The sequence below is a fragment of the Typha latifolia genome, chromosome 7, assembly GCF_019914945.1.
Source record: "Typha latifolia isolate L0001 chromosome 7, TyphaL0001v2, whole genome shotgun sequence".
In the NCBI taxonomy this organism is placed as follows: domain Eukaryota; kingdom Viridiplantae; phylum Streptophyta; class Magnoliopsida; order Poales; family Typhaceae; genus Typha; species Typha latifolia.
Window position 1 is genome coordinate 13,584,981 of NC_133092.1, and position 13,760 is coordinate 13,598,740.

A 13,760-nucleotide genomic window follows, 5' to 3' on the forward strand; every position below is an offset into this window, starting at 1 on the left:
TGAAAATGAAAGAAAAATGAATGTAATAATTTTAATCAAAACTTAATTGAATCTCAAAAAAAAAAATATAAGTAAAAATATTAAAAAAAAATTGTGACATTGTAACTTTGTACTGGGTTATCCATTTTAGTTATAATATATATTGTTGTGAAGATATAAAAAATATCCACAAGTTAGAATATGAACTATTCTCAGTACCCAACTGCCCTTCAAATCATAAAAAAAAAAGACTATAGCTCATCCAAATTTTATTTCTTAATTTTTTTTTAATTTCTTACCATCAAACACTCAATTCTTCAATGTTTACATAATGTTGGCTCGGTAAAGTAATAACTTTATTAGCATTTTATGTGGCACATACCTATTTAAGTTTGAGGGGCAGCTATTTAGATAAATAAATTTTAAAAGATAACCTAGTTTGGTTAAAAAAAACTCTAAAAATAATGCTAACCTCAAACTCAAAGGAACCTCTCTGCACGCCTCGACTACTGTGCATTTTACTCACATTGGTGTGCGCACGTTACCGCACACACGAGTCGTGACTCAACTAATACGAGGTCGTCTGTATTCATGAATGTAGGAACTTCGTACACCCGTTACTTGTCGGAGAAGTGATTGGTGTGAACTTGCAGAATGGCTCCAAGTTTTTGGTTGCAAGGAAATTCCTGCATATGGTTTGGTCCCTTTTACAGTCGTCCGAGATGATATAAAGATTTCTTCCTCGTCGTCGTCTTCCACTCCTGTGGCTTCTCGGTCCTTAACCGCGGAGAGACCTCTTCCTTATCGGATTTTTGCTTGGACATGGCGACCCAATCCACGGCTTCTCCGATTCAGAATCCCCAAAACCCAGGTGATAAATTTTCTACTCGCGATCCCTACTCTCTCTACTCTCCCTCCTTTTCCTCCAATTTCTTCCCTTATAGCTTAAAGTTTCAATTTTTGATGTCTTAGGGAATGACCGATTACTATTTCCTGCTGTCGTTCTTGGATCTTTCATGTTTTTTTTTTTTGGTAATTATGGATTGGGTTTGCTTTATCCCCGATCGGATGCTAATGTGTTTGATGTTTTCAGCTCATATTGTAGTTTAATGGGCGCAAAGGGGGTTAAAATGTTAGATCTAGAAACGGGAATTAAGCTTGGAAGTGATTCAAAATTTTAAATTTTGGTTTCAATTTGGCTACATGATTCCTTTTTGTTTCATTACGTTTAGTTAGTTCAGCTCAGTTCTGGTGTGTTTGGTTGATGAATTGGAAAAGCTTATGTCAGTACAGTAGATGAGGTTAGGGTTTGGGAGAGTCACAAATTAACTGTATAAATAATAAATCATAATGGCAAGTTTTAAGTGGAAATGGAATGGCAATTCTGTTGCACAGGGTGGCCCATCGGTTCCGTCCACTTAGCAAACTCTACTGACTAAGATTGGTTCTCGTGGCATCCTTGTGTTAAAGTAAAATTGCTGATTTCTTTGTTTAGATTAGTGACTGTGAGTTGCAACTAGTTGTCTAAGACAAAGTGGGTGGCAATTAAGTCGTTTTCCTACTTTTTCTCCTTTAATTTTTAGACAACTTATTATATTTTAATCTTTTCATTGCTCCTGTGAATTCAAATAAGCAGAGGGGGATAAAAGGGATGTAGATATGAAGGCTGTCAGTGAATCATCAGAAAAACCAGTTTTTGCAAACCCAGAACCAATGAGGGAGGACCAAATACAAAATGCTGTCAAGTTTCTATCACATCCAAAAGTAAGGGGTTCCCCAATCATTCACAGGCGTTCTTTTCTTGAAAATAAGGGTCTGACTAAGGAGGAAATTGATGAAGCCTTTCGCCGTGTACCTGTAAGACTCTTTCACCATTTCTTGCTGAATCTAATTGTAGCTTTAAGTTCTTTTCTAAAACATCCAGAGCTAATATGTGCGATAAATTTTCATCTCAGGATCCACCATCAAATGTCACAAGTGTTGAGGCTGCTGTGAAAAGTCAGGGTAAGTGGTGTTTAAACTTAAGGAATGGAACAACACATAATCATAAATATTGACAAAAACTAGAAAGTACAACATCAAAGGAAGATCTTCAGAATTGCTGGATAATACTCTTATAATGAGAATACTGAGAATTATAAAGATAAGACAGATTTCTTGTAATGTTGATTTCAACAAAAGATTTCTGAAGGTTGTTTTGCTTTGATTGCTATCAGCTTCACAGCCAAAACAATCTATCAGCACGCAGCCTCAAACCTCTGTACATGCACCACAACCTGCTGGTGCTCCTTCTAGTGGTGTCCCTATGATTCCAAGGACACTGATGTCAAAGCTTCATTGGTACCATGCACTTCTTGCCATTGGAGTGCTTTCTGCTTCTGGAGCTGGTACTGCAGTTCTTTTCAAGGTAACTTCGGTGTTTTCTTCACTCTTTGCCTACTTTGCAGTATACAGAATTGCAGGTCAACTAATGATTTGTTGTGTTTTCTGAGTTATGTTGGAAATCACTCACTCAGACTCGGACATGTTTGCCTGTCTGCTTTACAGAATATATTTGTTCCTAGGGTGAAAGCTTGGATCCGTAAGACTGTAGCAGAAGGAAAGAAATCTGAGGAGGCTAAACCTAGTTCCAGGCTCAATGAAGAAGCAGCTGAAGCTGCTAAAGCAGCTGCCTCAGCTGCAGCTGTGGTTGCTAAAGCAAGCCAAGAGTTAATTAGCACAAAACATGAAGGTCTAAGCCATAAAATTCGTCCTTCCAATTAATAGTTCTACTTTTATCATTTAAACTTAACCATACTGAAAGATTTTCCACCTTGTCATTGTTAGAAAGGAAGTACTTCGAGGCTTTCATGGGAGCCCTAGATGTCCAAGTGAAGGAGATGAAATCCATGAGTGATGCCATAAGAAAGTTGGAAAGTAGAAGAGAGGATAGTTTCTCTCAGAACAACTTGATAGAAGAGCACGTCCAGTCTACAGCAAGGAATGGTTAGTCATCAAATGCATATTATCTATCTCTTCTGAAATGACACTTATCTTAAGTGCTGTTACCTTTATCTTTATGAAGGTTATATTTTGAAACTTGGTCACACTACAGTGTAATGATCTTAAATCTTAATGTGATTATAGGACAGTCTTACAGTTCTCCATTTAAGTTAACTTTTTCAAATGGAAACTATGGATCATTGTTTAATCGACACGACCAGAAAAACTCAAAAAAGTATTAGGTGACTTTTAGCCGGTGCATCCCATGATTATTTATATGAACTATAGGTGAGGCCAAGTATCTCTTATTATTGGACTAGTCAACAACTACAAGCATCGGTCTTGCCATTGAGATGAGTTGCAAAATCTCTGCTCTCCGTAGATTTAGATCCTTTGTTAGGACTTATCATTTTAATTCTGTATTACCTATGCTGAGTTTGAAGAATTTGATATGGTTTACAGCAGTTAGATCTTATGCCCCTACCATTATGATTCTGTATCACCTATGCTGAGGTAGAAGCTTATATGGCCTATCGTGCCTGAAACTGTTTTCATCACAACACCATTGCAATATCTTGCTTGTGAATTATGTGCTGGCATATATAGACCAGCATTGACATAGCCTTCCATGTGCTTAACTTGGCATCACAGAATATGGCAGCGAAGAGCTGAGAAACAGTGACCCTACTTGGTGGCTTATATGGAATTCCATGCTTTTGAGCTGGAAACACACTAAAATATGACAGCAAATGCAGAGAATAGCAATTCAACTAGAAGGAACCTATGCTAATTAATTATAATGGCTGCAAGAGTCTCTCTTCCTATAATCTGAAAATTGACTTCTTATTAGCTATCCTAGTGTCTCAGATTCAGTTGTCTAAGCTTTCACCTTTGCCTGATCTTCTGGACTTTTTTTGCCACTGTTAGTACATTTGAATTTTATTCAATAATTGTCAGTGAAATCCTTATCGAATGTCACCTAATTACACATTATGTGGACGATGTACTTATAACATTTTTATAGCTAGTACAAACAGATTCCTCCTGCTAACTTCCCTAATGTTTGTTTTATGTAATGTTCAGGCCCAGTCAGCAACCCGTGGAACAGTTCTCGAGTAAGTGAATTAGATGTCTCTTTCTGGTTTACAAGTTAAATTTCCATTGGTAGTTGTATATCTGAGTCAATTATTATATGATTGTATCTAAAGTTTTCAACTTCAGTTTTTGGTGGGTTACTCACTTATTTATATCTTCTAGCTAGCTAATATGGATGAATAGCTTGTCGAATACTGACTTCATCTCAGGCTGTCCTTTAATTGTTGACTTCTTTTCTTCTCTTTTTATTTGCAGGTTTAACCTTTTTATTCTGTAGTCTCCTTCCTTCTCACTTTCCATTCATGTGAATAGTATAAACAGTAATGCCTTTATTGTAGCACTTTGATATTCTCTGTATTATGTTGAATTGTTAACTTAAACTTAATCGGGCAATTACTTGAGATAGGTGAATGGGGAACCAGCCTATGCTTTACTCGACATATATGATGTGTGTGCTTAAGCATATGCTTTACATGATTTCAAATCATCCAGCTTGTCGACTAGCCTATAGCACAGCTCGGTTACATGATTTACTGGATCTTTAAGTTATCTAAAGAATATTTTAGCATTCCACTGGGCATACATAGTGGAACACTTTCAAGCTAGGTTTAGTTTTTAAATAAGCATAAGCTGCTAGGGTCAACTACTAATTGGGAGCTAAAATTATCTTGTCATTTTATGTGCAGGTAATGGCTACAGGACAAACAGGGGAGAAATCTCCTGGGATGAAGGTATATTGCTAATATTCTGATTCTCAGCATACGTTCCTTCTTGAACCACTTTAATTGGTTCTTATCCTTCTCCTTCAAGACTATATTTACTGTTTTACATCTAATGTGGAATATCTGCGCTCTAGCTAATTTGACACTACGGATTGTAATTATTGATATCCGACTTCTTTGCTATAGATACAGCCATGGGAAGTGGCTCAGCAGATGCAGAAAAGGCCTACCTATGCTACCCAATCACAGTCAAGTGATGAAAATTTGACTTCTGAAGCTCAAGATAATTATGGTGCTTTATCTCAGAATTCAGAACCTTGGTGGAGAAAGAAGGTGGTGAAGATCAATGAAACAGAACCTCGAGTGGAGGAGCCACGGCAATTTCCCTATACTACTATAACCAATGAGAGACCCATCCAGCGAGGATGGGTTCCTCCTCAATCGCCGCCCATTGCTATGCCAGAAGCTGCAGCTGCCATTCGTCACCAAAAAGCATCTATCCATAAGCAGCAATCTGGGGATGTAAGGTCAGTAGCGAGCTCCGATGATGGAGAGACTGGAATGCAAAAAGCATCAGACTCTGTTGTCAATGAGGTGGAAGTCTCTGCTAGCACTGTCATGGGTAGAAGTTACAGTGAGATCCAAGAAGAAAGATCTGATGCCATTGAAGTAAATTGAGATCTCCTATATGTGTTAGCAATATTATAAAACTTTCACTATCCAACCATGCTTGGTAGTAAAAGAGCAAAGACAAGTGATTATACCAGATCTCATTTTCTTCTTTTTCTGCTATGTAATTTTATAATTTATACTACAACTTTGGATATCATATGAGAAAATAATGAAGAAAAGATTGGCATATAACTCGGGGTCAATGTTATATGTGTATTAGCCTTAGAAAATTGTTATATGACCTTTCTTATGTTTTTTTTTTTGGATCTCTTGAAGTTTGTGCATGACCAACAACATGAGCAAGGCCTGCCTTGGATTACTTGTTTGAGGACATTTGTAGACTAGAGTGGAAGAGATTCTTTGATCTTATTCTTGACAATAAACAAACTACCAGAGGAATTATTCAGAAAATTGAAGAAAAAGAGGGCAGCATCTTTAACTAGACCATAGAGTGTTTGACATACCTGCTACTTCTTTCTTCTTAGTCTTTTTACCAACTCTTTTTATCCCCCTTTTTGGCATATAAAAACTAAACTTCACCATTTGACATTTGTTATAGAGAGTGGCACAACTTTGAAGTTTGAATGAGCTTAATAACTTGATTGATAGGATAAGGAAGAGAACTTCCTACTGCAATGTGGCAATAGCATAGAGGTTGCTTTTTGCCACCCTCCACTTTGAGATAATTTTGATCTTTGTACTCCACTTACAACTTTGGTCGGTTAAAGCTTTAGATAAGATCATATACAACTATGATTAACCATACACCTTATATAATTCTTTTCAAAAGATGTGGTTGACTGGAATCATTTGAAAGGTTTTCCTCAATTGCTGCTGTCACTTGTCATATTGGTTATCAACAAATTTAGGCAGTTCTTGAAATTAATGTTGATTTATTTTAAATTGACATGTCTACCAACACTTTGATTATTCATTCTAGATTACAAATAAATTAAACTTAATAAAATAGGGCTATCAACACAGTGCTTTTGCAAATTTCTTGTATCTGATTTTTAATCAATGCATATTTTGTTATAATAAAATATACACTATCAAGACTGTCTATGAAAATTTTAAAGAAGAAATAAATCGTTAGAATGCAACTAGTTGAAATGGATTAAATACCCTTACACATGATAGTAACATCTACTCGTTAAGGGTTATGCAATGAACTTGTGATCAAGTGGGTATTTATTAATGCAGACGAATTGCATTAATTTTGAGATCATTGGGATTTATTAAGCAGCTAAGCCCATCAATATTTGAAAAATCTCACATATATACCATAAATACTTGTACATCTTATCTTGGTGCCCATTTGATCTAATACTTCTAAATTTATCACTCGCTTAAAAAAAGTTTAAAAAAAAAAACTAGATTTATTTACATTTTGAACCCTATATTTTAAAAAGTTATAATAGAATGTTCCAAGCTAACTGCGTTTTTATCATCTACCCCCATTGATATTTGACAATTTGTAAAGCAAATCTTGCTCATAAACACCTAAATCTGATTATATAATATGCAAGGTGTTTATTGTAAAAATAGTCAAGTACTCGTGCTCCTCGTTGGACTCTAATATCACATCAACTTGAAATACATGTGAAAAATGAAATCATGTCTATTCACCTAATTAGAGCGTTCTTAACCAAACTAGGCGTCCTTAAAAAACTTATTTATTTAAATAGTTTATTCTTCATATTTAATATAAAAAAGAATCTATTTTGAACTCGTCATTTGCTCATAAGCTCGACAAAATGATATTAAACTTGTTTTTGAGATTTAGTATTTCTAAGAAGCTAAACAATTTAGTATTTTTTTTTAATCAGACTCATAAAATGACAACTATTTCGATGAATGAGTTTCTAAAGAGGCCCATTTTGATCAAATTGCAGTATGTATTCCAACTCACTCATAGTTGCAAATGTTTATATCATTATAGTTCTGGCAATGTATGACATCATACCCCACTTATCCTATTGAAAATAGTAAATATTGGAGCATAATTGGGTATAAGAGCTCTCCACTTCCATCCATATGCCTCCTGGATTCCCCCTTCGTCTTATCCCTCGCCTTCTTAAAGCCCCTCGCATTTCGTAGAACTACTTTAGTAAGTCTCTATCGATCTATCTCTCTCGCTGTCTCTGTTCACTATCTAGTAGAAGAGAGGAGGAAGAAGAAGTGGGGGAGATGGCACTGAGAACTGCAGTTCCGGGAGAGATTGGCAGAGGCGTCTCCTTTTTGGATTCCAGGAGAGGGACCTGGACCTTCCGCCAGCCTAAAGGTGAGATTTTTATGGGGTTTTGGACTTAAAGATCGAGTTTTTAATCCGTTTTTTATGCCCTTTTTCATTTTTTTAGAGTAGTGGATTACGTGAAAAGGATACAGCTTTATTGATTACTTTTGGGGGTAATTTCTCTAGGTATCTCTTTGTCGGCTGTCATTTTTAGCTTGAATTTACCTTCTTTTGTAGTTATAATATAATTGCTCTTGGATTGATGTCTAGTTCATCAAGGTTTTTTTCTTAGATGAAAATTAGTCTTTTTAACAGTGGGACAAGGAGGTCTAGAATTTGTAAATCCTCTAGTCTACTTTTTGAGTGTTTCTGCGTGTATAATAAGAATTCTTATAAAGCTGTATTACTCCCATCTTTTTAACAGAAATTTGGGGTTCTAGTGCACTTTTATGTTGGCCATGGTTATAAACATGTATAGCCTTTATTTCCGGTAATATTGACATTAATATTTTCTATTAATCTGTTCTATTGCCAGTGGATTTTCCATTGAAGAGGAGGGAGAAGAAAGCAATCTCATTAAGGAGAACATGTTGCTTGATGCAGCAGGCTCCTCCGCCGGCCTGGCCAGGTCGAGCTGTGGTGGAAGAAGGACGGAAGTCGTGGGATGGCCCCAAACCTATCTCGATTGTAGGTTCTACTGGATCAATTGGAACTCAGGTATGGAGTTTTAAAGATCACAGGAAGAAACAACTTGGTTAATATGTATCTGAAAAGACCATCTAACAATTTTTCGGATTTCTAAAATAAACAACATTATATGTGAAACTGGATCTATTTGGCAACAAATATTGTGGGAAGTCCAATTTCTTGATATAGAATACTTTGATGGCTTTTATTAGACTGGAAGTGTTACATAAACTGAAAGCAAGAGATGTTCTGTGGTTGGTAGTACCAGCAAAATGTTGTTTATTTGATACCTAGGTGATGGTGGCAGGAGGATAGCTCTGTTTTATGAGAAATATCCATGTAAGGTGGCTGCAGCAGTGGTGCTGCATAATTTTCAAGAACAAGGAATAATTTGAAAATCAGTGAAATAAATCATTGACTTCCAAAAATTCTAAATGACTAAAACTATCTGCTTTTTTAATATAAAAAAATGTTTCGGGTTGTCAATAGAAGTTCATATCATTTTCATTGAGCTGAAACTGGAATCATATTATTAATCCAATTTATTTTGAGAAATAAGTAAATAATATCTTATTTCTTTTCCTGTTTGTGCAAATTTTATTGCAGACTTTGGACATAGTTGCTGAGAATCCAGATAAGTTCACAGTTGTTGCACTTGCCGCTGGCTCTAATGTGACACTTTTAGCTGATCAGGTGTGCATAAATTTCTTACATTGATTGGCTGAAGCTAGTGAATGTTATCTAGTTCTTCAATCTTGTTAACTAGAGCTGAATGCTACATTTGCTGAGCAGGTAAAAAGATTCAAGCCTAGGTTGGTTGCCGTAAGAAATGAGTCATTGCTCAGTGAACTCAAAGAAGCTTTAGCTGACTATGAAGTTAAACCTGAAATTATTCCTGGGGAGGAAGGTGTTATAGAGGTCAACCATTCTGCATCTTTCTTAATTGCTGGAGTATTTCCCATTAATGTCTATAACAAATTTAGAGTCGAATTGTCAGGTTGCTCGCCACCCAGATGCTGTCACAGTTGTTACAGGAATAGTAGGGTGTGCAGGATTAAAGGTAAAGAAGGAATCTTCTATGTAGCTATTAATGGAATACTGTCCATGCTCATATTGTATGTAAATTGGTGGGTGCATATTCATTTGATGATGGTCTCCATTTCCTTTATAATCAGCCGACTGTTGCGGCAATTGAGGCGGGAAAGGACATTGCATTGGCAAATAAAGAGACTCTTATTGCAGGAGGTCCTTTTGTTCTTCCTCTTGCACACAAGCACAAAGTGAAGATACTTCCTGCTGATTCTGAGCATTCTGCCATATTCCAGGTATTAGACTGATACTCTCTTGGAGTGCATCTCAATGTTTGTTTCTAGTTAATTGAAGGAAATTATCTTCATATGCTTATTTTATTCATTTGACTCATGGTCACTTGATTAATGAATTATTTTGATTTTAGAGATGTTATTTTGTGTCTAGTGTATCCAAGGGTTGCCGGAGGGTGCACTTCGCCGCATAATTTTGACTGCATCTGGAGGAGCCTTCAGGTGTGATGTAATAGAATAGCAAGAATATTTTTTTGTTTCTTAATTGTTCAAAGTTTAGTTTTGAGTTGATGACTAGATTGTAGGTACTAGTCATAACATATTATGCAGCTATTAATTACTATCCTTCCTCCAGTGGCAGAATCTTGATAGTTGAAAATTTTGATTAGGTCCAATAATGATTTTTGCTTAGTTACATTTACTATATCTTCTCTGATGCTACCAATGATGCAACTTATTATTAGGTCCAATAATAAGTTGTCAAGAAGGATTTGTCTTCTTGGCAGGTTGAACAAAAAACTTGTAACTGAAACTTCTCTCATACGCTCCTTACAGGGATTGGCCGGTTGAGAATTTGAAAGAAGTGAAAGTTGCTGACGCATTGAAGCACCCAAACTGGAATATGGGAAAGAAGATCACTGTTGATTCTGCTACTCTATTTAACAAGGTATCTGTAATATGTTCTCAATAATCTTTTTCTTTTCTCCCTGTCTCTAGTTATTCAAGGCCTAAAGGTAAATCTTTCATTCTACAGGGCCTAGAAGTTATTGAAGCACACTATCTCTTTGGTGCTGAATATGATAATATAGAGATTGTCATTCATCCACAGTCAATCATTCATTCCATGGTTGAGACACAGGTTAGTCTATAATTATCTCATTGATACCCTCTTTATCCCAGGTTTAGTAAACTTTAAGGTGCCTATATTTGTTTCTTCTGGCACTTCTGAAAGATCAAAGAAGCTTGTCTATGTATAGTCTAATACTTTGTGTTGCTTTTGCAGGATTCATCTGTTTTGGCTCAGTTGGGATGGCCGGATATGCGATTACCAATCCTTTACACATTATCTTGGCCAGACAGAATTTACTGCTCTGAGGTTACATGGCCCCGACTTGATCTTTGCAAGTATGGAGTTCTTTCCTCTGATACATTGTCCTATTACTATCATAACATGAGCAAATTTACTGTTCAAGTCTGACTTTCAAATATAATATGCCGTAGGACATTATAACTTGATAGCTTTTCCCTTAATGCCTAGTCGATGGAAGATTAGTAACAGAATTAAATGATTGTGATAATGGTCGTGTAATATGTTCTTTCTATTTTCTACTATATAGCTGCCAATTTTGCAGCGTGTCGCCTATGCATCTTATCGAACATCTTGAAAATCATGGTAGTAAGTCAAAATACTACAACTATTCCTGATGATAAAGTTGAATCTCCTTGGTGTAGTTGGTTTTTGGTTTGAAGGAACAATAGGCAGGAAAGCGATATGTGCCTGTGAATGTGGATGGCTGTCATTGTGGGGGTGGAAAATAAATAGGGATCAGTGCGATAGAGTAATGTGGAACAGAACATGAAATTGACAGGGAAGAGAAGGAAAATGCTGTCAATGTTCAAGTAAATTTTACGGGAGAAATTCTGATTTCAGAATCACATATCTGACCAACAACATATTTTCTTCTATTTTCTAGGGTAGTTTCGTTTTGACATAGGTAATGAGGAATGCTCAATGGGTTGCTCGGCTCCAATCTCGGAAACATACTGCACCTACTGGACAGGATTTATCTTGAAACTTGTTCCATTATAAAAGCCAGAGTGGAGTCCTGTTGATTCATGACTACTTGAATATGCTATATCTTTTCATTATCCAGAAATATTTGCCTTTTTCATCATGTGATAAATTGTAGAATTAATGCTAGATATTGATATTTTAGATGATATCGTGCAGGAAACCAGAGTTTCTTTGATCTTATTTCTTATTCTCCCTTTGTTCAATGCTGTCTCCAAATGGCTGATGCAGGCTAGGTTCATTGACATTCAAAGCTCCTGATAATGTGAAGTACCCATCCATGGATCTCGCGTATGCAGCCGGGCGCGCTGGGGGCACCATGACAGGAGTTCTAAGTGCTGCTAATGAGAAGGCTGTTGAGTTGTTTATCGACGAGAAGTATGCATTTTTTTTCCCTTCGATGATTTTGCATCATAAAAGTTTCAGCTGACAAAATTATCATTATCATTTTTTTCCTTTCTCCTTTTATTGGCTAATATGAGTCTTCTTATGCGCATGTTGTGTTTGTGTGTGTATTATGAGCAAGGAAGTAATTTTCTTTCATATAAATGAGATGAATAAATTGTAAAATATTGTCTGCTTTTGTTTTCCAGGATCAGCTACCTGGATATCTTCAAGGTCGTGGAGCTTACTTGTGATGCGCATAGGAAGGACCTAGTGGTCAGCCCTTCCCTTGAAGAGATCATACATTACGATCTATGGGCTCGAAAGTATGCTGCCAGTGCCAGTTTGCAACTATCATCTGGCCGCAGTCCAGTTCCAGTATAGAGATCTGGCTTATCAACTGAGACGACGCAGTCATATGGCCGAACAATGCCTATGGTTAGTCTGATTTATTTGCATCCCTTGGTGCAAAATATTTTCTGAAGAGCAAAATATTTTCTGAAGCTGCGTAAAGCACACCATGACAAGTGGTGTACCAGTATGTATATCAACTTTTCAATTAATGTAATCTTTCAGCTAAAATATCAATGGCATGATATCAGATCAATAAAAATCTTGGAAAAAGCTCAAAATTTAGACTCTGTTTTCTACTAACAGTCTGGTTATGCAGCACACAAGTTATAATCACTAAGTTCTGAATCTGAGTAAGTATAAAATATCAAATATGTGAAACGAGAGAATTAGTTTGATAATCTCTCTCTTCTAGGAATGAGCTACCAGACTCATTTTTGTTTGACTACAAGCTTACTTCTTGCAAGATAACAATCTGCAAGTCTAATCGATAGCTTAAATGTATTATTCTCTGCATTTAGAAATCATTGCCGGAATTAATGCTGCAGCTGTTTACACAACTAGCACTTGGATGTTTAAGGTGAAAGAATCTAAAGAACTTTCATTTTCGTGGATGTTTCCATGCAGCTATATATATATGCCCTCTGCTTTCAATAAAATTTAAGAACTCTACCTTAAATCACTGCTCTAATAAATTTTTGGGTGAAATCTCGAATCATCCATATGCATTGCACTGCTTTTATCATCCTACCTATTTATTGTTAGAAATTAAATGAAGAAAAAGAAAAACTATATAAATAAATAAATATTATCTATTTAATATGCCTACAAGAGGATGAAACTTGCAAAAGAGAAGATAGAGTTTGAGACATAAGAAACAAAGACCAACCTACTTTGGTGCATCATTAGGGAGAAATGGGATTTTTTTAATTGAATCCCAACTCCAACTTGCAGGCAAAATAAGAAGACAAGAAGGTCAAGTAGGAAATAAAATAAGAAAACTTATCTTTTGCATTACTTGGATTAGAGGGCATCTCTAAAAATTGTCTAACAGTTGGTATGATGTAAGAAATTTGGAAAGCAAATAAAACACTATCTTATTTGCAGGCTGACTTAATTATTAATTTTTCTTTAATGATCAGTTCCTTGTTCCCAGCCATTTCCAAACAACTTAGCCTTACCTCCATCATGATCTTCAAACAAAATTTATTTCACCCTCCAAGCAAATCCATGGAGGGTAGCTGTTAGCTGTTAGCTTCCTCTTTCACAATAAATAAAAAAACTGAAAAAATTAAAAATAATCCAAAAGAAAATGTAGCTTTCAGCTTTCTGTTAATCTGAAAAAATTAAGATAATTTTACTTACTAATCAAATTAAAAACTATCTTAATAATATATTGATAAAAAAAATTTCAAAAAATTTTATTATTTTTAAGATTGATAAATTATCGGTTACTCTATCTAGAAGCTTAAACTGAACATCGTAAGCAAGTCAACAAATAATTTTTTTTAATGAAAAGATTGATAATATTACCAAAA

At 35.7% G+C, this 13,760-nt stretch overlaps 2 protein-coding genes across 3 annotated transcripts; both read left to right on the forward strand.

Moving 5' to 3' along the window:
• Positions 1-695: 695 nt before the first annotated feature.
• LOC140792084 (peroxisomal membrane protein PEX14-like) lies at positions 696-5,680 on the forward strand. Of its 2 annotated transcripts, none has more exons than XM_073142914.1 (9): positions 696-850; positions 1,616-1,836; positions 1,935-1,983; positions 2,196-2,386; positions 2,527-2,710; positions 2,806-2,964; positions 4,045-4,076; positions 4,743-4,787; positions 4,965-5,680. In XM_073142914.1, exons 1-9 carry the CDS (start codon positions 802-804, stop codon positions 5,454-5,456), a joined length of 1,422 nt encoding a protein of 473 aa, XP_072999015.1. In that variant the 5' UTR covers positions 696-801; the 3' UTR covers positions 5,457-5,680. The 2 variants fall into 2 exon arrangements, with proteins under 2 accessions (XP_072999015.1, XP_072999016.1); XM_073142915.1 differs by having other exon boundaries at positions 4,971-5,680.
• A 1,801-nt stretch (positions 5,681-7,481) lies between these two features.
• Positions 7,482-12,507, forward strand: LOC140792180 (1-deoxy-D-xylulose 5-phosphate reductoisomerase, chloroplastic). The gene is made up of 12 exons (XM_073143020.1): positions 7,482-7,734; positions 8,222-8,403; positions 8,980-9,066; positions 9,166-9,291; positions 9,371-9,433; positions 9,549-9,698; positions 9,850-9,917; positions 10,251-10,362; positions 10,450-10,554; positions 10,699-10,820; positions 11,719-11,865; positions 12,081-12,507. The coding sequence occupies exons 1-12, from the start codon at positions 7,641-7,643 to the stop codon at positions 12,253-12,255; spliced, it is 1,431 nt and encodes a 476-aa protein (XP_072999121.1). The 5' UTR covers positions 7,482-7,640; the 3' UTR covers positions 12,256-12,507.
• Positions 12,508-13,760: the final 1,253 nt, after the last annotated feature.